The sequence below is a fragment of the Schistocerca nitens genome, chromosome 7 (assembly GCF_023898315.1).
Source record: "Schistocerca nitens isolate TAMUIC-IGC-003100 chromosome 7, iqSchNite1.1, whole genome shotgun sequence".
Taxonomy (NCBI): Eukaryota; Metazoa; Arthropoda; class Insecta; order Orthoptera; family Acrididae; genus Schistocerca; species Schistocerca nitens.
Genome location: NC_064620.1, coordinates 521,434,781 through 521,462,376, shown reverse-complemented (window position 1 = coordinate 521,462,376; position 27,596 = coordinate 521,434,781). Strand labels below are relative to the sequence as shown.

The 27,596-nt window shown below is 40.3% G+C and overlaps 1 protein-coding gene across 1 annotated transcript in view; it reads right to left on the bottom strand.

The window, feature by feature from the left end:
• The window catches only part of LOC126195727 (facilitated trehalose transporter Tret1-2 homolog), a 48,094-nt gene that overhangs the window by 749 nt on the left and 19,749 nt on the right, over positions 1 to 27,596 (bottom strand). The window contains exon 3 of the mRNA XM_049934355.1: positions 9,077 to 9,370. Within this exon, the coding sequence (XP_049790312.1) occupies positions 9,077 to 9,370 (294 nt within the window). The remainder of the gene's footprint in view (positions 1 to 9,076; positions 9,371 to 27,596) is intronic.

Below are 27,596 nucleotides of genomic sequence, written 5' to 3'. Positions count from 1 at the left end.
TATCTGTACTAGCTATTTTGTTCTTGACTACAGATTTTCGTCTGTTTCAAACTGTACATGAGACATGTGCACAAAAGGCAAAAACTCTACATCAGGGCCGGCCAGAAATTCTGCACGCGTGCGGTGCTCCTGCACATGTGCAACTTCCGGGTCACAGCGTGCACGCCGCAGTCGTCAGCGTTCATGTAGTGCATGTTTCTACGCATAGATGTCTCTTTATCCACTTGCTGGGATACTCTGTACCGGCGAATTCTAGTGCTCTTTCCACAGCTTGCAAGCCAACCATGGGAAGGTACTTCGCGTATTAAACATTACTGTCACAGTCTGCTCATTGAGACGTCTACTTTTATGTTAACAGTTTAACCCAGTAAGAGAAGCAATACAGTTAACAACCGTGGGTTTTTATTAAGGCAGCTTGACTGACGGCACGTAAATACGCGTAATGTTGTTGACCTAGTATTTAAGAAAGAGAGCACTTAGCGACTTCCAACGAACCTTATTCATGATTTCAAATAACATTAAACTAATGCAAGGTTTCCTGTAACTAATTCTCGGTGCCCTCAGTTACACCCACATAATTTCTGTCTCACTGACTTCTGAACTGAATGATAACCGCAGACATCTCGATAAATACCTGTTATTTCAATACCATTATTGCTATATCTTTCATCAGTTCCGTCTGAAATCTCCATAATAACCGACAATTAGATGAATGTTGTGTTTTATCGACTTCAGCTGAGCGTAGCCCTTCTCACATTAATAAAAACCCCTAAATGTAAGTATACATTGGAACAATCGGTTTAATGACCAATTTTCCTGACAATAATGTAACATGGAGCAGAATGAGGCAATAATGCATACTTAGTAAAAAATAATTTTTAATTATGAAATGAATAAATCCAAAAACGTTTATCACTCGTCATGAGAAATGATATAGTTAAAATCGGGCGCAAAAGCACGGCTCATTGACAAACGCAAGCAGTTACGAAGATTTTCATCACTCATGCTTGAGCGAAACCTTGGTTTATTCACTTTCATCACCGAAAAAAATCTTTCACAAACAAGCTCTTGCGTGTACCACATAAACAGGGAGGTGGAGCCGCCGCCGTTCATTTAGGACACATGTCTAATAACAGATGTCGCTATCGCTCGCTGTCGCTCGCTGTCGCACACGTGCGCACATGTGCAGCACTTCCGCACGTCTGCACACTGTGCAGCGTCTGGCCGGCCCTGCTCTACATGAAATGTGTACAGTCACTGAAGCTCATAAAAAAATTATTCCTACCTAGATTAAATGTATGTATTATACTTACATTGTCACATAAATATAACAATATATAATCAAACCGATTCAACTGCCTACTTGATTATTGAATTCTTACTCATTATGAAATGTACTGTTACAGTATACATATACCCAATATGTCCTCTGTCTTAGATCTCCATTTTACAGTCACCCCGTTTTTTGTCTATTGCCTTCCATGATGTTCCCCCTTTTTTATATCTATGTTCACCTTATTCTCTCCTTTGCTGTTTTTAAATGTCTTCTATTGTTTTGTTCTATGTCTTTCGGCTGAAGAGCAGCGCCTATGCTGCTGCCAGCCCGCCCCGATGGGGAATTGAAATACAATAAAGGAAAAAAAAATCTGTCTTAGAAAATAAACATTAAAGTGTGTGAAAATGATAGTAAGTAGTCTATTGCTGCTGTTGTCGAAATGTCTTATCTTACAGGCACAAATATTATCAAACAGTTAATATTCAAAATCTGCTTACTCTCTGATTACAGTATTGAACTATATGCAATTACAAAAATATTATTATAAATTAAAATATGCATCCTATGCCTATATGCTTATATATAAATCGGGCAATTATTAATTTATGACAGTGGCTGTATAACCAGGTTAATCAACATGTCTTAACAAATAATGAATATGAGACAAGTATGTGATTTCTCACGTGTAAGCCATCACATCTGGTATTCTATTGAGGCACAATGATCAATTTAAGTATTGGCGTATTCTGTTGCATACACAGAATAAAACTTCATAGTCTTTTGGATACATTCATGTACTAATTGCTCTTTATAATTACAGAATTCCTAGATATAAATACAAAATTAGTCATTACCATGTTTAAATGAGTATCAAGTTCTATCTAGTACAAGTACATGGTCAATTGATTGTACTTCTATAGTTTAATTTTTAATTAAATGGGGGAACGTACATGGCCACACGTTCTAACTTTATGTCTGGGTGGTGGGTAGTGTACACTCGTATGGCACTTTCACTTCATTTTAAACTCCTTATACAGGGTGATTTTTTCCACCACGTACAAACTCTAGGGATCGATCGATGAGAGTTCTAATGAATTTATATCCGGAAAATCAAAGTATTCTAGCGGTTACGATAACACATCAATGAAGTTAATTAAAGAGTGTTCATATGAGTTGAGATATATCTGAAGCTGTTTGTGTAATCAATCTCTTATCAGACTGGCTAAAATGTGCTGAAATTAAACCTCTTTACAAGAAGGGGGAAGAACAGATACCGTCGAACTATCGACCAATTAAATTTTTGTCGCCACTTTCAAAATTATTCGAAAAGGTTGGGTTCAAGCATCTTCTTAAGCATCTGACTGCAAATACTATATTGTCCAAGTAACAGTTTTGGTTCCTTAAGGATTCCAATGTAATGAACCCTACTTGCTTGCACAGTGAGAATGTACTTAATTCATTAGATAATAATTTAGAGGCTACTGACTTTTTTTGTTAAGTATCAGAAGCCTTTGACTGTGTGAATCACAGCATTCTCTTAAGTAAATTGGTGTATTACAGTGTTACTGGCAGTGCTGTAGAATGTTTCAGTCTTACCTAAGTAACAAGTAACAAGAAACAAAAGGTGTCCTTCCAAAATACTTGTGGAGTGAGTGATAAATCTGCATCTGATTGTAAATTAATTACATAAGGTGTCCTCAAGCTTCCATCTTGATCCGCTACTTTTTCTTGTGCACATTAATGACCACTTGTCTGTTACATTGTGAGATGATAAGTTTGTTTTGTTTGCAGATGATACAAACATTACAATAAATAGCAAGTCATGTGCAGATTTAGAAATGGATGCTAATAAAATTTTCACTGACATTAATAAATGGGTTAAAGCTAATTCACTGTCATTAATCTTTGAAAAGAAGCACTATACGCAGTTCATAACCTGTAAGAGATATGCTTCCATCATGTGTACAATATACGAAAACATGCAGACAGATGAGGCTCACAGTGTTAAATTTCTGGAATTACAACTCAACAACAAATTCTATTGGAAAGGCATACCACAGAACTACTGAAGAGCCTTAACAAGTCTGTATCTGCAATGTGAATGATGTCACTTGTAGTAAATGTAGATATAAAAAAATCTAGAATACTTGGCTTACTTCCAATTTATTACATCGCATGGGACCGTGTTCTGGGGTAAATCGTCAAAGCAAGAAAAAATTTTTAGAGTGTAAAAGCGTGTAATAAGAATCATTTGAGGCGTAAATTCGGGAACATCATGTAGAAACCTATTCAAGGAATTGAGTATTCTAACCATTGCGTCATAGTATATTTATTCCTTTACGAAATTTGTTGCACATAACATGTCTCTATTTCCAGCGAATAACTCAATTCATAGCATTAATACTAGGAACAAGAACGGTCCACATAAATACGTTCAAAAAATGGGTCCAATATTCTGAAACACACATATTCAGTAATTTGCCAGAAATCATTAAAAACTTGGGTTCAGATAAAGTTCAGTTTCAACAAAGTTTGAAAGAAGTTTTGGTAATTAATTCTTTCCACTCTACAAATGAATATCTTAACAGAGACTAGTCAGTAGAAATATCTTTCAGATTTCAGTTTTGACGGCACTTAGTCACAACTGTCAGGATTAGGTATTTTGTGTATGATAAATTTATCAAAAGTGCGCAACTGTTTCGTTCTGAGAGTGTATTAATTCTATAAATATTACCAGTTCCATTTTACTGTAATGTAGTCACAATTTGGACAATCTCCTAACAAACGATCAGGGAAGTGAGTTGTTGTTGTTGTTGTGGTCTTCAGACCTGAAGACTAGTTTGATGCAGCTCTCCTGTGCAAGCTTCTTCATCTCCCAGTATCTACTGCAGCTTACATCCTTCTGAATCTGCTTAGGATATTCATCTCTTGGTCTCCCTCTACGATTTTTACCCTCCACGCTGCCCTCCAGTGCTAAATTGTTGATCCCATGATGCCTCAGAACATGTCCTACCAACTGATCCCTTCTTCTAGTCAAGTTGTGCCACAAACTCCTCTTCTTCCCAATTCTATTCAATACCTCCTCATTAGTTGTGTGATATACCCATCTAATCTTCAGCATTCTTCTGTAGCACCACATTTCGAAAGCTTCTATTCTCTTCTTGTCTAAACTATTTATCGTCCATGTTTCACTTCCATACATGGCTACACTCCATACAAATACTTTCAGAAACGACCTCCTGACACTTAAATCTATATTCGATGTTAACAAATTTCTCTTCTTCAGAAACGCTTTCCTTGCCATTGACAGTCTACATAATACATTCTCTCTACTTCGACCATCATCAGTTATTTTGCTCCCCAAGTAGCAAAACTCATTTACTACTTTAAGCCACTCATTTCCTAATTTAATTCCCGCAGCATCACCCGATTTAATTTGACTACATTCCATTATCCTCGTTTTGCTTCTGTTGTGGTTCATCTTATACCCTCCTTTCAAGACACTGTTCATGCCGTTCAACTGCTCTTCCAAGTCCTTTTCTGCCTCTGACAAAATTACAATGTCATCGGCGAACCTCAATATTTTTATTTCTTCTCCATGGATTTTAATGCCTACTCCGAACTTATCTTTTGTTTCCTTTACTGCTTGCTCAATATACAGATTGAATAGCATCGGGGAGAGGCTACAATCCTGTCTCACTCCCTTCCCAACCACTGATTCCCTTTCATGTCCCTCGACTCTTATAACTGCCATCTGATTTCTGTACAAATTGTAAATAGCCTTTCGCTCCCTGTGTTTTACCCCTGCCACCTTCAGAATTTAAAAGAGAGTATTCCAGTCAATACTGTCAAAAGCTCTCTCTAAGTCTGCAAATGCTAGAAACGTAGGTTTGCCTTTCCTTAAGGGGCTCCGGAACGCCCTATACTTGCAATGTTAAAATAACGCTTATAAATTACATCTTTCCTCACAAAGTATTTGAGGTAGGAAGTTGAACTTTTTACAGATTATTTATTGGAATATGGGCTACAACTTAACACAGGGATTTTACAAAATTTTAGTTCAGTTATTAAAGATGATTTTTTTTTCAATTGTAATGAAAATTCACAACATTTTTTGCACTTTTTTATTTATATATTCAAAAATATACAGTTTTTTGGAAAAAGGCTGTGTTAAATTATGCAGAAGGTACTGTGTAACATTTACTGAAAGTTTGAAACAAATATGTTTGGAAGATCCTTAGAAAACATGTAATTAGTATGAGAAAATAAAAGTTTTGGGAATCGAGCGACAAAGATTGGATTAACTTTTTAGTGCATTCCAGGTACATAGGATGGATTATCTTCATCCTCTGCAAACTCCTCCTCCAGCTTCCTCTTGATCCTCCTCCTGTTTACTCTTGCTTGTATTTCTAGACTCTTTACAGCCCTGTCTGCAGCCCGAAGGCGTTCCTTGTCTAAAGCAAGCATCGCTCGTACCACGTTAGAACCTATCTTCATTCCCATATTTCTAAATACCTTTGGCTTTCCAACATTTCTCCTTTTCTTATAAGCCTTCAGAGGATTTCTAATAACTTTACTTTTACTCATTATTATACTTCAACAAAACAGAGACTCAAGAAACAGAATTAATTACGAATATTTTCGAGATAACGACAGAGTAAATGAACATGAAACAATCGACAATCACACCAGCGATATATATTGAACCATCACAGGTTAGCCACAACACATGCTTTACCTCACATCACTAAAATGTACCTGATGAACACGGACGTTAATAATAGCACCATTTGACAGCAGTTTAACAGCGCCACATTGGGTCACGCCCATGTAGAACACATTTTTAAAAAACATTAAAAATGGTTGTAGTCTTCGGAATTGGATAAATTATATATCTATTAAAAGGTAATAGTCTGCAGATTCAGAAAACGCAAAAAAGTAAAAATTGAACTTTTCATGATTTTGAGCCTTTCCGGAGCCCCTTAATCTATTTTCTAACATAAGTCGTAGGTTCAGTATTACCTCACGTGTTCCAACATTTCTACGGAATCCTAACTGATCTTCCCCGAGGTTGGCTTCTACCAGTTTTTCCATTCGTCTGTAAAGAATTCGCGTTCGTATTTTGCAGCTGTGACTTATTACACTGATAGTTCAGTAATTATCTTATCTGTCAACACCTGCTTTCTTTGGGATTGGAATTATTACATTCTTCTTGAAGTCTGAGGGTATTTCGCCTGTTTCATACATCTCGCTCACCAGATGGTAGAGTTTTGTCAGGACTGGCTCTCCCAAGGCTGTCAGTAGTTCTAATGGAATGTTATCTACTCCCGGGGCCTTGTTTCGACTTAGGTCTTTCAGTGCTCTGTCGATCTCTTCACGCAGTATCATATCTACCTCCTCAAGAAAATCCCCCTGTATAGACCCTCTATATACTCCTTCCACCTTTCTGCTTTCCCTTCTTTGCTTAGAACTGGGTTTCCATCTGAGCTCTTGATATTCATGCAAGTGGTTCTCTTTTCTCCAAAGGTCTCTTTAATTTTCCTGTAGGCAGTATCTGTCTTACCCCTCGTGAGATAAGCATCTACATCCTTACATTTGTCCTCTAGCCATCCCTGCCTAGCCATTTTGCACTTCCTGTCGATGTCATTTCTGAGACGTTTGTATTCCTTTTTGCCTGCTTCACTTACTGCATTTTTGTGTTTTCTCCTTTCATCAATTAAATTCAGTATCTCTTTTGTTACCCAAGGATTTCAACTCGCCCTCGTCTTTTTACCTACTTGAATCTCTGCTGCCTTCACTATTTCATTCCTAAAAGCTACCCATTCTTCTTCTACTGCATTTCTTTCCCCCATTCCTGTCAATTGATCCCTTATGCTCTCCCTGAAACTCTGTACAAACTCTAGTTCTTTCAGTTTATCGAGGTCCCATCTGCCTAAACTCCCACTTTTTTTCAGTTTCTTCAGTTTTAATATACAGTTCATAACCAATAGTTTGTGGTCAGAGTCCACGTCTGCCCTGGAAATGTCTTACAATTTAAAATATGGTTCCTAAATCTATGTCTTACCATTACATAATACATCTTAAACCTTTTAGTATCTCCAGGGTTCTTCCATGTATAAAACCTTCTTTCATGATTCTTGAACCAAGTGTTAGCTATGGTTGAGTTATGCTCTGTGCAAAATTCTACCAGTCGGCTTCCTCTTTCATTTCTTAGCCCCAATTCATATTCACCTACTACGTTTCCTTCTCTTCCTTTTCCTATTGTCGAATTCCAGTCACCCATGACTATTAAATTTTCGTCTCCCTTCACTACCTAAATAATTTATTTTATCTCATCATACACTTCATCAATTTCTTCATCATCTGCAGAGCTAGTTGGCATATAAACTTGTAATACTGTAGTAGGTTTGGGCTTCGTGTCTATCTTGGCCACAATAGTGCGTTCACTATGCTGTTTGTAGTAGATTACCCGCACTCGTATTTTTTATTCATTATTAAACCTACTCCTGCATTACCCCTATTTGATTTTGTATTTATAAACCTGTATTCGCCTGACCAAAAGTCTTGTTCCCCCTGCCACTGAACTTCACTAATTCCCGATATATCTATCTTTAACCTATCCATTTCCCTTTTTAAATTTTCTAACCTACCTGCCCGATTAGGGGATCTGACATTCCACGCTCCGACCCGTAGAACACCAGTTTTCTTTCTCCTGGTAACAACATCCTCTTGAGTAGTCCCCGTCCGGAGATCCGAATAGGGGACTGTTTTACCTCCGGAATATTTTACCCAAGAGGACGCCATCATCATTTAATCATACAGTAAAGCTGCATGCCCTCGGGAAAAATTACGGCCGTAGTTTCCCCTTGGTTTCAGCCGTTCACCGTACCACAACAGCAAGGCCGTTATGGTTAGTGTTACAGGTCCAGGTCAGTCAATCATCCATACTGTTGCCCCTGCAACTATTGAAAAGGCTGCTGCCCCTCTTCAGGAACCACACGTTTATCTGGCCTCTCAACAGATACCCCTCCGTTGTGGTTGCACCTACGGTACGGCCATCTGTATCGTTGAGGCAAGCAAGCCTCCCCACCAACGGCAAGGTCCATGGTTCATGGGAAGTGAGTATTATATTAAAATGTTCTATGGTTTTTATGTTGTACATTGGTTCAAATGCCTCTGAGCACTATGGGACTTGACTTCTGAGGTCATCAGTCCCCTAGACCTTAAAACTACTTAAACCTAACTAACCTAAGGACATCAGAAACATCCATGCCCGAGGCGGGATTCGAACCTGCGACCGTAGCGGTCACGCGGTTTCAGACTGTAGCGCCTAGAACCGCTCGGCCACTCCGGCCGGCTGTTGTACTGTCTGACATTTACCCCACACATGAGAAGCACCTCATTTTTAGGTCTATGGAATGAAAACTGAATCTAATCTATTCTAATGTGAAAGTAGAGTGGAGTGATTAAGTATGAAATGGATATGGGTATCTGGTATCCCATCCAAGGAAAACGCTTGTACACTGTAGAAGGGAGAATAGTAGTGGCACTCCAGTAGCGCGCCTGGGATAATAGGCATATTTCATCCCCAGGGTCTAACTTCACTACCTTCTCTGGCCTTGACAATTGCAGTAGAATGGGGTGACATTATTGTGCAGATATTCATATACTTTAGTGGAAGTTTCACCAGCAATGTTCGAACCGTCATAAAGGAGGACGGTGGACAAACCCCATACTAGCCTTCATTAATGGGTGCCCAGATTCGTTTGATCAGTTATTGTATTGAGGAACGTAACGCACCTGCAGAGCGCCTAGAACGATTGTTGCCACCTCGGAAGGTACAGACCCTCCAGCCTCGTCGAACATCATGACGGCGTAGTTGAGTACAGCAAAGGAGCCGCAGAACTGCAAGTTGGCTGCAAGAACGGTGACGTTAGCGAAGCCCTTTAGTGAGGCCCTGGAGCAAATCTCCCTGAGTGAGACGCGTCCAGCGCTGCCCTCCTTCGTGCCGTCTGCAACCAGCGATGACCGTATGCGCTCCATCTCGCGCTCCACCTGCTCATCTGAGATCCCACGGCGCAGCCACCTCAGTGCCTGTGACAATGGACATACACCCATCTCACAGAAAGTCCTAACAAATTGTCCCACTGACAGTAGTGAGTGAGATGTTTTACCCTGTGCTTTTCACATACGATATCCTGAAATACATTGATCAAGGCCGTCAGGCACATCCAGATTTCCTTGACTTACGAAGAGTAGCTTGATCCGTACCACGTCAACGTTTATTAACACAAGTGTGATCATATGGCTTATCAAACAAAATTTGGATTGAAGATTTGAGATTGTGGGGCATTCTTGAATAAATGATTTGCAGATATCTTGCCGTATGGTATTCAGATTCATCACCTGTTTTTGATTATGTACACAGAACGCACTTTAATGTTAAGCTCACAACTGGGATGGAGAGAAAAGGAAAATTATCTTGTTTAAATGTTTTGTTTGGGGACTTCTAGGCCACACTGTTTACCAGAAGCCGACACATACTGATAAATATCTCGGTGTGCAAAAGTTTCAAATTCCATCTCCAAAGAAAGCATTTTTAAACACGCAAATACAAAGAACTAAAGCTATTTCTGACAAGTGCTTCCAGAAGTCCGTGACCAGATAACTAAGATATGTGTTTCTGGAAGAAAAAGATTTTTTCGTTCGTCATCAGTGTTCTGACTGATCTGATGCGCCCATCACGAATCCTCTTCCCGTCCCAACTTCTTCTCCAGAGAGCAGCACTTGCAACCAATGCCCTCAATTATTTGTTGGATACGCTCCAATCTGTATCTTCCCCTACAGATTTTAGCCTCTATAGACCCCTGATGTCTTGACACTTGCCCTATCATCCTATTCTCTCTTATTTTCAGTGTTTTATAAATGTTTCTTTCCTCGCCGATTCTGTAGAGACTCTCGTCATTTCTTATCATTTCACCAAATTTTCAAAATCATTCCATAATACATACTTCGATTCACATCTCTTGCAGTTTTCCCACATCTTACTAGATGCGTATAACCTTATTATTCTGTGAGAAATGACAAACCTGAGGTGCCACTCTCAGACAATGACACATATTTTACGAGCTACAACTCGAGAAACATTTCTGGAACAATGGAACAAGACTTTGATTTCAAAATAACATCCTGAACGTAGTTTAGTCAGATGGTATATCCATGAATTGACTCAATTTATGTATTCTTACTTATCAGGAGACCATATGCAGACTAAGTAATCAGAATCTTCTGAACTCTTGGAGAGAATAGTAAACGATTTGCCAAACACAACAACAGTTTAAAAACCACTTGATCTGCTGTTGACGACTCAGAAGTTAATGAAGAGTGTAAACCCGTTCCAGAACCAGTACGACATAATCAATGTTATGCTGATAATATCAAACACGCATTGGTAAACTTAGCCATGAGAGAAAATCAAAGTGAGTCCTATTTTTATAGAAAAGTTACTCATATCTGTGACTATAAGGGCGGTGACATAGTCCTGGTTTGCAATCATACTACATTTTCCCTAAGAGCCGAGAAAACGAATAAGTGGGAATTTCTATGGCCTGCCCCATGAAACCATACGTATCCAACATACAGGACAGTATTGTCACCGCTTTTCACGTTCAGGGGGAATAAAAGGTTTGTATCCACAACAGAAGATCCAGTCTTATAAAAAGAAGTGAAATATAAAAGACTTCAGTCATTTCATTGTAAATAAACATTTCCTATTGACGGGAATTTGTATGTTTAATTGTTTAGCACTGCTTTGCTTTTTATAATTATATTGACAGTTAAGGTGTTTTCTACGTGTTAACATAAGAGCGATTTCTGATAGTAGTTACGAAATTCATATGTTACTTATTTGGAAATACATTTTTGTAGGCAACCTGTGCTGTAATATTAAGATACAGAGGAGCAAGGTAGTCACATTCCTAGTCTTTGTTATGTGTGTGTAATGCCAGTGAACATCAGTTATGGTTTATCTGCCAGCGGTCCACTACCTTGTCCTGATCGGACGTGATTGGATCCTACTTTTCTTCTCGTAATTTCGGGGATATGCTAAATGCACGGTTTTTCCACGAAGGACTCCAACTTGCAACCTGTAACAAAATACTTAATCTTGATCTTCCTATACATTAATAAATCTTTTGAGAAAACGCTGTTTACAACAACAAATCTAGAAATTTCTAAGTTACAAACCAAATATGGAGAAATTAAGAGGGTACCATACTTTAAATATTTAGGAGAGATAATTTCTGAAAAATACTCACAACAAGAAAGAATATTAAAAGCTCGTAGGGGTCTAGGGCTGGTCCAAAACATTTACAATAAAAAATGTCTATCTATAAATACAAAAATTAAACATTATAAGTCGGTAATTAAACCAATAATGCTATATGCCAGCGAAACCTTGACACTTAAAAGGAAAACAGATATGGAAAACCTGAAGAAAGAGGAAAGGAAAATCATTAGGAAAATTCTGGGACCAAGATGGACCAAAGAGGGGTATAGGTTACAGAAAAATTCTAAAATTGAAGAATATTCTAACATAGAGATAGACATGAGGAAGAGGCGTCTAAAATTCTATGGCCACCTAATGAGACTTCCCGATCACAGACTTACAAAAAAAATAGTAAGGTACGTAGCATCCCTTGTTAATGGAGGAGAATGGATCAAAAATGTAAAGAAAGATCTGGAATTAGCCAACATTACTACTGAAGACATGAACAAAAGAAACAATTTCAAACTTAAAGTTGACAAATGGGAGGTCAAACCAGAGACAAAAGCGCCGAGAACTGGAACAAAATGGAGCGAAGAAAGAAAAGCTGAATTCTCGCAAAGAATGAAGACCTGGTGGGCAAACAAGAAGAATAAGAAGCCCCAGAAGTGAACCATCTTTACTTAGCGTCTTCCATGTTGGGAGCTTTACGACTAATAATAATAATAATAATAAGCTATGTGCAAAGAGGTGTGCCTGTAGGTTTATGGTTAGATTAGTGCATTCCAATTCCTGATTTCCTATGACACCATTTAGTCCTCCAATCGTGTATTTTGCTTTACTTTTCGTTATGGATGGAAAGTTCCTTGCGATAAACGTATGTGGTGGGCCGCGATTTTTACTTTATAAGTATTCTGACAAAACTCTGCCATCTGGTGAGCAAGATGTATGAGACAGGTGAAATACCCTCAGACTTCAATAAGAACATAATAATTCCAATCCCAAAGAAAGCAGGTGTTGGCAGATGTGAAAATTACCGAACTATCAGTTTAATAAGTCACAGCTGCAAAATACTAACGCGAATTCTTTACAGACGAATGGAAAAACTGGTAGAAGCGGACCTCGGGGAAGATCAGTTTGGATTCCGTAGAAAAGTTGGAGCATGTGAGGCAATACTGACCTTACGACTTATCTTAGAAGAAAAATTAAGGAAAGGCAAACCTACGTTTCTAGCATTTGTAGACTTAGAGAAAGCTTTTGACAATGTTGACTGGAATACTCTCTTTCACATTCTAAAGGTGGCAGGGGTAAAATACAGAGAGTGAAAGGCTATTTACAATTTGTACAGAAACCAGATGGCAGTTATAAGAGTCGAAGGGCATGAAAGGGAAGCAGTGGTTGGGAAAGGAGTGAGACAGGGTTGTAGCTTCTCCCCGATGTTATTCAATCTGTATATTGAGCAAGCAGTAAAGGAAACAAAAGAAAAATTCGGAGTAGGTATTAAAATTCATGGAGAAGAAGTAAAAACTGTGAGGTTCGCCGATGACATTGTAATTCTGTCAGAGACAGCAAAGGACTTGGAAGAGCAGTTGAACGGAATGGACAATGTCTTGAAAGGAGGATATAAGATGAACATCAACAAAAGCAAAACGAGGATAATGGAATGTAGTCAAATTAAATCGGGTGATGCTGAGGGAATTAGATTAGGAAAAGAGGCACTTAAAGTAGTACAGGAGTTTTGCTATTTGGGGAGCAAAATAACTGATGATGGTCGAAGTAGAGAGGATATAAAATGTAGACTGGCAATGGCAAGGAAATCGTTTCTGAAGAAGAGAAATTTGTTAACATCGAGTATAGATTTAAGTGTCAGGAAGTCGTTTCTGAAAGTATTTGTATGGAGTGTAGCCATCTATGGAAGTGAAACATGGACGATAACTAGTATGGACAAGAAGAGAATAGAAGCTTTCGAAATGTGGTGCTACAGAAGAATGCTGAAGATAAGGTGGGTAGATCACGTAACTAATGAGGAGTTATTGAATAGGATTGGGGAGAAGAGAAGTTTGTGGCACAACTTGACTAGAAGAAGGGACCGGTTGGTAGGACATGTTTTTAGGCATCAAGGGATCACAAATTTAGCATTGGAGGGCAGCGTGGAGGGTAAAAATCGTATAGGGAGACCAAGAGATGAATACACTAAGCAGATTCAGAAGGATGTAGGTTGCAGTAGGTACTGGGAGATGAAGAAGCTTGCACAGGATAGAGTAGCATGGAGAGCTGCATCAAACCAGTCTCAGGACTGAAGACCACAACAACAACAAGTATTCATTTCAAGTATGCTTATCATGCCATACAGGTTTGCATGTGTCAGTTATGCTGCCAGTATGAAGTGCTTGAAGCTTACCTTATATTGGACAATTTGGTTCGCCGTGTGGGTTTTGTGAAGTCAAGACTCACAGGAGGTACACAACTGGTGGTCTAGGCCATCAATGTGTCTATAAATACTGTGTGAGTTGGGTGCTTCGGTGGAGCGTTCGCACTGTGTTTAACCAGCCACATTCAACCTTTTAGCAGAAGAATGACTGCAAGAGGTGAGGTACTAATTCAAATTTTAACTTGTATGGAGTGACGTAGAAACATGCTGAACTCTCCGTGATTTCAGAAGCAGTCATGATGCTACATAAAATCAGTGATTAAAAAGTAGTGTGTAGACTAATCTGTTTGATAAAGAAACTAAGCGCCTTATGTAAACGTTTCCATCCTGTTCTAACATTTATCAGTAGAAATTACATCTTCAGATCATACTGATGGTGTTAATTGTTTTGTTTTCTACCATTTTGTACACAGGGCTGCCAGAAATAAAATAGTACATCGTTCATATTTAAGAATCTTCATCCCGTTTGTTACTAAAAAGAGATTACGAATTCGTGGGATTCACAGTGCATGAAAACTGTTCAAGCCGCTTGAACTGTTTTGTAGCCCTTCATTGGATAAATGCAATTTAGGACCGTTACAGATGAACCCTCAGGCGATGCAGTTTTTTAGAACATTATTTTATAAAAAAGGAAAAAAATAGGAAACTTTCTTAAAATATTTAACTGAATAACTTTTTTCTACACGATTAGCGCTCAAACAATCGAGAAGCTATGACGTCGTATAGTTCAGTTGTAAATCGAAACTCTCAGTCCATTATAGGTTCTTGTCGAAAGTAAAACTAACGTTAAGCGCCAGTAGGTGAATGTCAGACTGGACAAATGTCAACGAAGAACGCTAAATCCACAAGACCTCATTGCCTGCAACTATGGTTGGCCAGCGTGTCTTTTTAAGCAAGTTCACTCAGAGCCTTGCCTCAGATTCATTGAATTTAAAAACTTATCAGCATTACTACAAGAGACTGCAGTAAGTAAATTATATCGACGTAGCATGACACTACTAAACTTTAATACGTGTCTTTGGCTTATCTGAATGTACCAGCATTCGACAGTAATTGTTACTAACAAGAACATTACTGTCAATAAACATAACTCCCGCATCACAGAAGAATATATATAAATGTACACTGTCTTGTATTGTGTTTGTGCCGATACGTGCAACAAAGGCTTTCGTCATCAATAACATATTCTCCTTCACTTTTACAACAGTCTGCCAAAGCTGGCGTAACTTTTCGATTCCCGTCCTGTAGAAATCACGTACTTTTGAGGTGAAGAACTCGTCGAGCCACGTTCGGAGCGCATTTTCTTCCAAAACCGAAGTACCTTGAACGTTGTTCCATGGAGAGAGGAAAAGTAGAAAATCTGAGGGTGCAAACTAAGGTGAATAAGATGGTTGTCATTCTAATAGAATTCGGGCAGGCGTTTTCGTGAAGTAGCATCACTTCACGTAGGCTTCCCGGTCGTTGTTCTTGGATTGCGTCTGCAAAACGTCTCTGTTGTTGACAATAAATGCGAGCAGTTACGGTTACTCTCCGGGGAAGCAATTCGTAGTACCCCACACAGTCGATGTTCCACCACTGTATAACATTATCGTTTGTGGCTCAGCGCAGGACTTTGTACGGGGATTTGTTGCTTTGTTTGGCCTTCTTTCCTTTACGTTAGCATGAAGGTACTATTCCTCGTCACTAGTAGCGATACGTGATAGGAATGGTCGGTGATGATCAAGGGACAATTGCTGACGAGCAAGCAGAAATGCACAAGTGGCCACCCACTGATTTCTGTGACTTTGGCTTAGCGTGTGCTGTACCTACATACCCGAGTTTTGACTGTACCCACTGCACGCAAATGTCGTGCGATGGTGCTACCACGGTTCATCACATTTACAACTCGAGTACACTGACGTGGATCGCTGTAGATTAATGCGTTCAAACTACCTTAATCAAACTCTGAAGGTCTTCCTGAACGTGGAAAGTTACTAATATCAAAACGATCCTAGTTAAAACTAGAGAATTATTTTCTTGCCGTTCACTGTATTATCCTCATACACGACGCAAATGTTCCTGGCTGCCTACGCTGCTATCACCCCTCTACTGAACTCAAACCGAAGAATTTGTCGGAAAGGTTTCTATTTCTCCACTTAGAATTCAATTTTCTAGCGTCCACAGCTCTATTCACTATCCCCAAAAGACAAAATGGCAATATGTAAACTCACATAACAAGAGTGAACTACACATTAAAAGTAACAATCGATAAATAAACCCATAGCAATCGGAATGGCAACAGGCAAAACAAAAACGCTACGAACCTGTGCACCAACCTCATACAGGGTGATTTTTTACACCGTGTACAAACTCTATGAGTTGATCGATGAGAGGATACGGAACAAAAAAGATCGCCGGCCGGAGTGGCCGAGCGGTTAAAGGCGCTACAGTCTGGAACCGCACGACCGCTACGGTTGCAGGTTCGAATCCTGCCTCGGGCATGGATGTGTGTGATGTCCTTAGGTTAGTTAGGTTTAAGTAGTTCTAAGTTCTAGGGGACTTATGGCCACAGCAGTTGAGTCCCATAGTGCTCACAGCCATTTGAACCATTTTTGAACAAAAAAGATCTAATGAACTTGCGTCCGGAAATGGATGGTTTCCATGCCAGAGACCATTTATTCAGTCATACATTTTTTACAGAGAATGCAGTCTAATACGCGCTGTACCATGCAGCCATAGTTGCAGTTGTGTTGAAAATTTTTTTCCATGTGCTTCGACGCATGCATGTACTCGCTGTGGCATGTTCTTCTACCTCACACGTTCACATCGGACAGGCAACATGAATATTTAGCTCCAGTGTCTCCACATCTGGAATCAGCTCTGCATACACGATATTTTTGAGATTATCCCATAACCAGAAATCGCACGGGTTGAGATACGGTAAACGAGTAAGCCACGCAACTGGACCCCCTCGTCCGATGCATCAACCAGGGAAGACACGGTTGAGATGCGTTCGGGCGTTAACGACGAAGAGGACTGGAGCACCATCATGCAACAGCCACATAACCCTTGGAATCATCAGTGGCACTTCTTCCAGCAGGAGATGCAAAGTCATCCGCAAGAAACGTCGGTATTTCTGGCCTGATAGGCGACGTGGAAGGAAGACAGGTTCCAACATTCGGTCGCCAATTATCCCAGCCGACACATTCCGGCTGCACCGATGCTGATGATTCACCATCAACATACCATGGGGGTTCTGCATACTATCGCACTGTTGACTCTTATGAAACTTGAAGATCCCATTCTGCATAAAGGTGACCTCATTTGTGAATAGGATGGAAGACACAAATCCCGGAATCATGGTTGTCTGATGAAGAAACCAGTGAAAAAAACTGCTCCCGATGTGGTAAGTCAGTTGCTAGTTAGCCCTGCACACGCTCTAAGTGACAAGGGTAGTAACAATCGTCATGGAGAATATTCCACACGGTCGTCTGGCTTACCCTGTACTGGCGGTCGCCTTACACATTGTTAATCACAGTTTCCTCCAACTCTTGTGTCCGAACATTTCTGGTACGCCCTTCATGATTTCCTGCTTCCTGAAACGACCCAGTCTCAAACAAGAGGCAAAACGATGTTGCAAACATTGAATGCAATGCTTGCTGTCGACAAGGATAGATCTCCTGATACAACATTGCTGCCTGCCTCCTGTTGCCGTTTGACTTTCAGTAAGTAAACACCACGTCGGCAAGCTCTCGATTCGAATACGGAACCATTGGGTATAACGCTGCATCACATCCAGTGCGAAGGTTAGTTAGCAAGAGAAATTAATCGGACACAACATGAAACACGTATGTATTCATTAACAGCGATGGCGAGGCATGACAGAATCTCTGACCAGAGAGTTATTTATCGTTGCTAGTCTGCGCTTGACCGCGCGAGAGTTCTGTAGTGTGTGTGGAGTCGGCAGAGGGAGTAGTCAGTTGCGAGTTGCACTCTGTCTGCCGTAGTAGTCAGTTGGCAGTAGTTGTAGCGGGTGGACGGTTGTACTGAGCGGCAGTCGGCATGCGTCGGCGGCGTGCTCCTTTTGCATCTCTGGTCACGATTCAGGACGAGGTATATTGTTATCGAAGGTAATGAAGCAGCATTGCGCACAGCTAATAACATATGTTAATTGTAATTAATCTGTTCAAGAATTGCCCCAATAATAATTTTCTTATAAAGTAACTGTTTTTAAAGAAAAATATTCATTTCAACTTAAATAATACTTCCTATGCATTCCCTCCAAGAATCAAAATTAAATATGGGCCAGCATTGCACGGAGCTGTGCCGAAAAATAAGAGCAGATATAGATGCAGTTTTACTGAGGTAAGAATTTATCAGGTTTAATTGTTTCACAGGGCCGAAGGTCACCGTTGCTGCCCTTATAAGATTTATCAGGTTTAATTATTTGTGTTGAGATGTTACATTCAGGTCATAGTTCATTGTTTAATTAATATTGTGTGGTTGTACGATCAATCTTCATTCCTTAATTTTGTGGGGACTTTACATTTGGGCCATTATTATTCTTTAATTTTGCAAGGAGGTTACGCTTGGCTGATTTTTATTATGCAGTTTTGTGGGAAGACAACATTTCACTTAACATTGACTTTCACATTCTTCCTGGCAGGTTACAATTTCACTATTATTGACTTTTAAATTTTTTTTGGGGAGGTTACAAACATTACCAGTTACTGTGGCAGGAAAGGCATTACGGCATGACGTATGACGAACACTACCACTCTCTAGGAGGAATCCATTCATAGCGTAACTGTGGCAGCATGGGACAGCGCGTATTAGACCGCAGTATCTGTAACAAAGTACGATTGAATATATGGTCTCTAGCATAGAAACCATGCATTTCCGGACATGAGTTGATTAGACCTTTTCTGTTCCGTATCCTCTCATGGATCAATCCCTAGAGTTTGTACACGGTGGAAAAATCACCTTGTATATCTCAGTTATAAAGTGTAAGTACTGTAAATAAACTTATTAATACCACTTTCTGTAGATATCGGATTGTCTTAGACTGGCCACCTCAACTACCGACACATCAAGTTCAAGTTAGAAGTTTAATATCTCTGCCACAGTAATACAAAATAATGTTAACCAATGAAACTAACAAGTAAATGTAGACAGAAACGTTTCCGGTTAGAATAATTGTGGTGAAACTTACTATATCATTTTAATTTTGTGCCTCGAACGTAGCAAGATTCATATCGATACGTAATATTAAATACACTGTGTGATCAAAAGTATACGGACACCTGGCTGAAAATGACTTACAAGTTCGTGGCACCCTCCATCGGTAATGGTGTAATTCAATATGGTGTTGGCCCACACTTAGCCTTGATGACAGCTTCCACTCTCGCAGGCAGCCTACCGCAGGCTGGAAGGTTTCTTGGGGAATGGCAGCCCATTCTTTAGGGAGTGCTGTAGTGAGGAGAGCTATTGATGTCGGTCGGCGACCCCTGGCACGAAGTCGGAGTTCCAAAACATCCCAAAGGTGTCCTATAGGACTCTGTGCAGGCCAGTCTATTACAGGGATGTTGTTGTCGTGTAACCACCCCGTCACAGGCCTTGCATTATGAACAGGTGCTCGATCGTGCTGAAAGGTGCAATTGCCAGTAGATGGCAGCACAATGCACGTAATATGAAAACCGTATGTTTTTGGGGTGTTCGGATACTTTTGATCACATAGTGTAAATGCCATCACCTACGGCGAAGTAAGACTAAGATTTATATTACTATCACTGGAAAGAAACACGCGCTTTTTGCAACGAGTTTCGCTATTAAATCATATCAGTCTTTACATGCCCTATAATTATTTATTATATAAATTGGCTTAAATACTTATAATAATTTCATGAAGAAATGTATAAAGAGTACATACTCGAAGCAATAAGTAGAAGCTCGAATTTAAATAAGTACGAAAGGTGTATATCAAATTTTATTCTTGTGTCTTTTGCGTTATTAATCTGAACGTACTTTTATGTGCTCAGAATCTCGTCCAGAAGGGACCACAGTAAAATAAAGTTCTTATAACTTCATATCGTCCATAAATGGCGACGCAGTGAATTACTAGAAACTTCAGTATGGGACACAAGGTAAAAGGATAGTTTGCGTTTTACTACCGACGAGTAGAGAATTTTGTATAAAGTTATATAATAAAATTGTCCAAGTCTTAAATAAGCAGTCCTCTTATGAAAGTGGATAAACGCAAGGGGAATAAGAAGAAGAAGAAGAAGAATAAGAAGAAGAAGATGATGATGATATGTTGGGGATGAAATCAGTGAAGGAGCAATGATGTAAAATCATATGACTAAAGTAACCCCAGATATGTGGCTCCACCGTAGTGTGTAATGTCATGACTAGTTAAAATTTGTGTTCTGTGGGATCTGAGACCCGGTTTTAGTGCTTTTTTGCCAGTAGCCGCCTTAACTCTTGGGCTATCTGCAGTCCTGACTTGAACTTTCGTCGTCTCTGATTTTTTCACTTGTGATTTTCGAACCCTAGCGACAGGAGATAACCCATGAGGGATGTGGGGATGGAGTGGCACTACGCAACGGATTTGGTGGAAGACTGTACATAAAATGAATTAAATTCGTAGAAATTGTTTGAATGAAGTCATTGGAGATAAAATCAATGAAGAAGAAGTGAATAAGGGAAAACCACTAAGAAATGGCGAACCTGCAAAGTATAATGTAATCATTTCATCCCCAATTCAAGCCAAGTATTTAGAAAATTATTTCCTCTTCACATTATACATTAAACTGTTGAGTCTGCTGCTATTGTGACGTAGTTCAACACGGGGAAAGTAATGAAAAGTCCGTACGACTCCAGTTGGCTTTAAATTATTACACGACACCTGTGTGCAATATTCGATTGCTTACTTGCATCAGTCTGCCCTGTAATGACTTAGACTGGACGCGACAGTATAGACAAAGTGATTTTCACTTGCTCTGTCTACTTCACCGATTCGTTCGTCAATGTTGTGGTCAACATCTCTACTCATACATCGGACATCTATCAACAACATCAGACTGGACGTATCCAGCGTCTTGTCTGTACCTTTCTATTAAACTAAATCTTTCCCCAATGCCTTCTCGCCGGCCGGGGTGGCCGAGCGGTTCTAGGCGCTTCAGTCTGGAACCGCGCGACTGCTACGGTCGAAGGCTCGAATCCAGCCTCGGGCATGGATGTGTGTGATGTCCTAAGGTTAGTTAGGTTTCAGTAGTTTCTAAGTTCTAGGGGACTGATGACCTCAGACGTTAAGTACCATAGTGCTCAGAGCCATTTCAACTGGACCGGCCGACTTAACTGCCTCCCGCAGGTAAACACTACTTACTTCAGCGGGTCTGCCCACACCACGCTTCGCGTGCGCCCCACATTGCATTTGGCCTCACTGGCCCGCTGCGCTTCTTACTCCAGATCATCTGCATTCGTCGCGATGTCTTCTTGTGCGGATATACATCTACATCTACATGATTAATTTGTAGTTCACAATTAAGTGCCTGACGGAGGGTTCATCGAACCGCCTTTAAGCTACTTCTCTACAACGCGCAGGAGAAACGAACATTTAAGTCTTTCCGTGCGAGATCTGATTCTTGTTATTTGATTACGATGATCATTTCTCCCTGTGTAGGTGGGCGCAAAAAGAATATCTTTTCGCACTCTGAGGAGGAAGTTGGTGATTTAAATCTCATAAGAATTTCTTGCCGCAGCGAAAACGCCTTTCTTTTTAATGACTGCCACCCCAATTCGTGTATCACATCCGTGACACCGTCTCCTCTACTTCGCGATAATACAAACTGAGCTGCCCTCTTTTTTGAACTTTTCCAATGTCCTTCGTCAATCCTCTCTGATGTCGATCCCACTCCAGAAGTGGCCAGACAAGCGTAGTGTTGGCAGTCTCTTTAGTAAACCTGTGTTCTGCCAGTTAATGGCAGTCTTCGGTTTGCTTTCCTCACAACATTATATGATCGTTCCAATTTAAGTTATTCGTAATTGTAGTCCCTAAGTATTTAGCTGACTTTGCAGCCTTCAGATCAGGGTGATTTAATGTGTAATTGAATTTTAGTGGATTTTGTTCAATGATCATGTGGCTGACTTCACACTTTTCATGATTCTAATGCAACTTTTTTCACCATATCTTATCTAAAGCATTTTGCAATTCGTTTTGATGATTTGATAACACGACATGACGGTAAATGATAGCATCATCCGCAAAAAATCTTAGAGGACTGCTCAGATTGTCTGTTAAATTTATTTTATATCGCTTGTGCCTTTTCCCATGGTTAGGCAGTGTTGGCATGGTTAATCGAATTTGGCAATGTTAGTTTAAGGGGTGGCTGGATGCCCTTCCTGGCGCCACCCCGTACCCCTGAGATGGAATTAGAGTACCTCAAATGTCTGCAATAAGTGTAATCCATGGAATAGTGCGAAAGTGTTCAGATGTCTGCGAGCTGTGTAACTGAGGCGGGAGTGGGGACCAGCCCGGTATTCACCTAGGGATATGTGGAAAACCGCCAAAAAACCACATCCCGGCTGGCCGGCACACCAGCTGTCGTCGTTGATCCGCCGGGCGGATTCTATCCGGGGCCGACGCGCTTTTCCGAATCCAGGAAGCAGTGCATTAGCGCTGTCGGCTAACCTGGTGAGTAGATTGTCTGCTAAATCTTTTATGTAGATCGGAAACAACAGAGGGCCTATAACACTCCCTTGGCGAACGCCATATGTTACTTCTGTTTTATTCAATGACTTTCCGTCAGTTATTACGAACTGTGATCTTTCTGACTGGAAATCGCGAGTCCAGTCACACAACCGAGACGATACTCCATAGGCACGCAATTTAATTAGAAGTCGCTTGTGAAGAACGGTGTCATAAGCCTTCTGGAAGTTAAAAAGTATTAAATGAATTTGACGTCCCCTGTCGATAGCACTCATTACTTTGTAGGAATAACGAACTAGCTTCATTTCCCAAGAACGATATTTTCTGAATGTGATTGTCAATAAATCGTCTTCTTCGAGGTGATTCACAATGTTCGAACGCAAAATACGTTGCAAAATCCTACCGCAGATCGACTTTAGTGATGAGGTTCGTCATTCAGTGGATTACTCGTGCTCCCTTTTCTGCTAATTGGTGTGACTTCTGCAACTTTCCAGTCTCTGGGTACGGATCTTTTACGAGCGAGTAGTTGAATATGATTGCTAAGAATGGAGATATGGTATCAGCACACTGTGAAAGGAACGTGACTAGCATGAATCTGGATCGGAAACTAAATAAGTAAACAGCTCCATTCATCTCACTTAAATTCAGTCGTTATGTATACTCAAAGCTGTCGGCACACGCGCCTTGCAATCAAACGTCAAAGTCGAGCATGCCGAGAATCTAAAGCCATAGCGTGGAAGAAGCGTGTTGAGGAGACTTTGCGAACATGGGAAGCAAATACCTGGCGTGACACGTACTTTCAACGTTCGTTGAAACGAAGGCCAATAAGATGGAAGAACCCAACCTACGTCACAAGACGCCATCTCTCTCTGCTACCGAACCGGCAGACGCCATACGGGGTTTCATTTGAAGTTCATAGTTGATGGGTTTTATATGAATATTTGCCGTTTAAAACCACCAGCAAATTGAGAATCTCTCGAAAACTGGTCGTTAATTGTACGACTTATCGTACATTACTGGCCATAAAAGATTGCTGCACCACGAAGATAACGTGCTACAGACGTGAAATTTAACCGACAGGAAGAAGATGCTGTGATATGCAAATGATTAGCTTTTCAGAGCATTCACACAAGGTTAGCGCCGGTGGCGACACCTACAACCTGCTGACATGAGGAAAGTTTTTTCCAACCGATTTCTCATACACAAACAGAAGTTGACCGGTGTTGCCTGGTGAAACGTTGTTCTGATACCTCGTATAAGGAGAAGAAATGCGTACCATCACGTTTACGACTTTGATAAAGGTCGGATTGTAGCCTATCGCGATTGCGGTTTATCATATCGATATCGCGACGTTGCTGCTCGCGTTGGTCGAGATACAATGACTGTTAGCAGAATATGGAATCGGTGGGTTCAGGTGGGTAATACGGAACGCCGAGCTGGATCCTAACGGCTTCGTATCACTAGCAGTCGAGATGACAGGCATCTTATCCGCACGGCTGTAACGGATCGTGCAGCCACGTCTCGATCCCTGAGTCAACATATGGGGACGTTTGCAAGACAATAACCATCTGCAGGAACAGTTCGATGACGTTTACAGCGGCATGGACTATCAGCTCGGAGACCATGGCTTCGGTTACCCTTGACGCTGCATCACAGACAGGAGCGCCTGCGATGATGTACTCAACGACGAACCTGGGTGCACGAATGGCAAAACGTCAATTTCTCGAATGAATCCAGGTTCTGTTTACAGCATCATGATGGTCGCATCCGTGTTTGGCGACATCGCGGTGAACGCACATTGGAGGCGTGTATTCGTCATCGCCATACTGGCCTATCACCCAGCGTGATGGTATGGGGTGCATTGGGCACACGTCTCGGTCACCTCTTGTTCGCATTGACGGCACTTTGAACAGTGGACGTTACATTTCAGATGTGTTACGACCCGTGGCTGTAGCCTTCATTCGATCCCAGCGAAACCCTACATTTCAGCAGAATAATGAACGACTGCATGTTGCAGGTTCTGTACGGGCCATTCCGGATACAGAAAATGTTCGACTGCTGCCCTGGCCAGCAGATTCTACAGATCTCACACCAACTGAAAACGCCTGGTCAATGGTGGCCGAGCAACTGGCTCGTCACAATACGCCAGACACTAGTCTTGATGAACTGTGGTATCGTGTTGAAGCTGCATGGGCATCTCTACCTGTACACGCCATCCAATCTCTGTTTCTCTCAATGCCCAGGCGTTTCAAGGCCGTTGTTACGGACAGAGGTGGTTGTTCTGGGTACTGATTTCTCAGCATCTATGCACCCAAATTTCGTGAAAATGTAATTACAAGTCAGTTCTAGTATAATATATTTTTCCAATGAATACTCGTTTATCATCTGCATTTATTCTTGGTGTAGCAATTTTAATGGCCAGTAACGTAATATAATGAGAGGAAACGTCACATTGGTGGATAAAGAATTTTCGAATTTTAACTTGGATGTTATGAAATTATGGGGTTGTAAGGCACATTGAGGATCCATCAAAAACGCATTGTTTCTGGTACAATTTGTTGTAATTATTTTTCTATTAATAACTTACTTATGATTCAAGCTTTCAGGAGACAGTAAGATGTAAACTACGGTCGTTGCAGTGTAATGTATAGATATCTAGTAATGTAAGGAGTCACATGATGTGCTTTTTGGCTCGTGTCTCACAACTGTTTTTCACTCATCTTCGTTTTTTCTAATAGATTCTGATAAGTTATTACCAATTTACAGGAAGTATGTTCTATAACATTTGATGTGATACATATAAGTGCGCAGTGTCTGAGCAGTGAATTTGTTCTACTGGCTTTATCTACAAGACAACTTGCACTAATTGCAGTAATATTTTTTGGTTTTCTTGTTTCAAGTCTTGTATTACACGTTTTAAGTACTCTGCTACTGAACAGGAACAGTTATCAAGTAAGAATGATCTTAGTGAATTAGTAAAAAGGAGAACTGTTGTAAGTCTGTATCGAACTATTTGTGTTGGAACTTTTATAAGAACACGTCCTTTTTGACAGGACATCGTGCTTTCCTTTTTGCCTTATAACAAGTACAAGGGTATTGAAGTTTTTATTGATTTGTACTACAGACAGACAAACATGACTAGAATATGAACGTGAGGTGGAAATGTGCGTTTTAAAAGAGCAAATGTAGAACTTTTACGCCCTTATGTACGTAACCAACTGCGTGATTTGCGATCCGGATAGAGCTGACAAATGCCGCTGGAACGCGCTGCAGTCGCATATATCACGTTAAGACACACGAACCATCATATTCACAAGTCGCATTGTTTCTGCACATTCATCAGCACGGTGGACTCGGAACGCTTATCGTTGACGTTTGAATGACTGTGTACCGACGGCTTAAGAGAGAGTTAGCAACGGTCCGCCACCAAATCTGTTCCCTAATGCTGCTACTTCCTCACATCCAGTAGGAAAAGCTCTGGCTGTAATATTCGGAAACCACAGGTTGAAGCATCAGTGACAATTGAAGTTCGAGTCAGGTCTCACATGCCATCTGGTTAAACCGTCTGATTAAGACAGTAAATTCAATTTTAAGTCTCTGTTTCCCACAAATTTTCATGTGTGGAAAAAATTTCAAGAATTTTTTTTAAAGCATGCAAAAGTGTATTTAAAAAGCAATATTTTCTGAAATATTAACAGAACTTGTACCAGTAAATGTTTTTCTGGCATTGTTTTTTGTAAGAACACTACCAAACCTGCCAATGTTTCACAATTGATAAACGTGTAAAGGAATTGGCGATACGTCCTATTCTCCTTCTTCCACCTCTCTCTGTCCATCTCTTCCTCTCCCCTCTCATTGTTTATCTTCTCCTCGTCACCACTTCTCCGTCCAATACCTCCCCCACACTCTATCCATATTCTTCGTTCCCTCTCTAGGTCCATCTCCTCCCTCTGTTCATTTCCTCTCCCACCTATCGCTGACCTTGAGCTTTGTTTTTTGTTATAGGCAACGAAAACTTGATTGGAAATGGTATTCGCTTAAAATATATGGGCGAATTGGTTGGGAAGATTGGTATACGAGTTATGAGAGACTTGTCCTGCTGCTGAGTCTGTGAGGACAGTAGCTTCTATGAGAGTATTTCGCATAGTTTTAATCCACAAAGTTTCAGACAATTCAGACTCCATAGTAGTATTCTGATGATAAGTTCATAAGCCATAAATGCAACTTTCCTGTTCCCTGTCAAAACAGACAGAGAGAGGAAGAAAACAAACCAGCACACAGTCGAGTATACTAATTTTGTTTGACACTAGATTACTAAACCCGCGATTACAGTTAGTACAATTGCAATTATACCATCACAGTTCCTGCCAATTTGGTAGTCAGTATAGGGCGTAAAACAGGACATTTTGCACTTCTTTTGTATGTGACATTCTAGTGCATACATTTTAAATGTGATCTCTTTTGAGTAAAATATGAAATAGTAAAATTTACGATGGTTTAGTAACAAAGTAATATACACTCCCATTAGTGTTTTATGGTTACAATTGTATCCAAGGAGAAAAATTATATGGCGAAAACAATTTGTCTAATGGGTTAAGTGCCATGTCCATGTTTTCGTAGTTGAAATTGACTGTGAGAAAGAACGAAAGTGTACACTTTTACAGCACAGCGTAGCACATGATTTTCTTCCTCGCACTCAGTTTTAATAGAAAACATGCACATAGTTGTTTAAAAAATCCATAGCCTTTGTCCGTCTGAATATTTACTAGAGAATCGTGTAAAAATTTGAAGTAAGTCGGTCAAGAACTTACCGAGATTTTTGCTAATGCCTTGTGCCTTTATATAGGTTGTACTACGTATAAGAGCAGATATGAGTGTTTCTACTGGTGGTTGAGGATGGTGAACTGAACAAGATTATATAAGCATTTATGTCATTTGC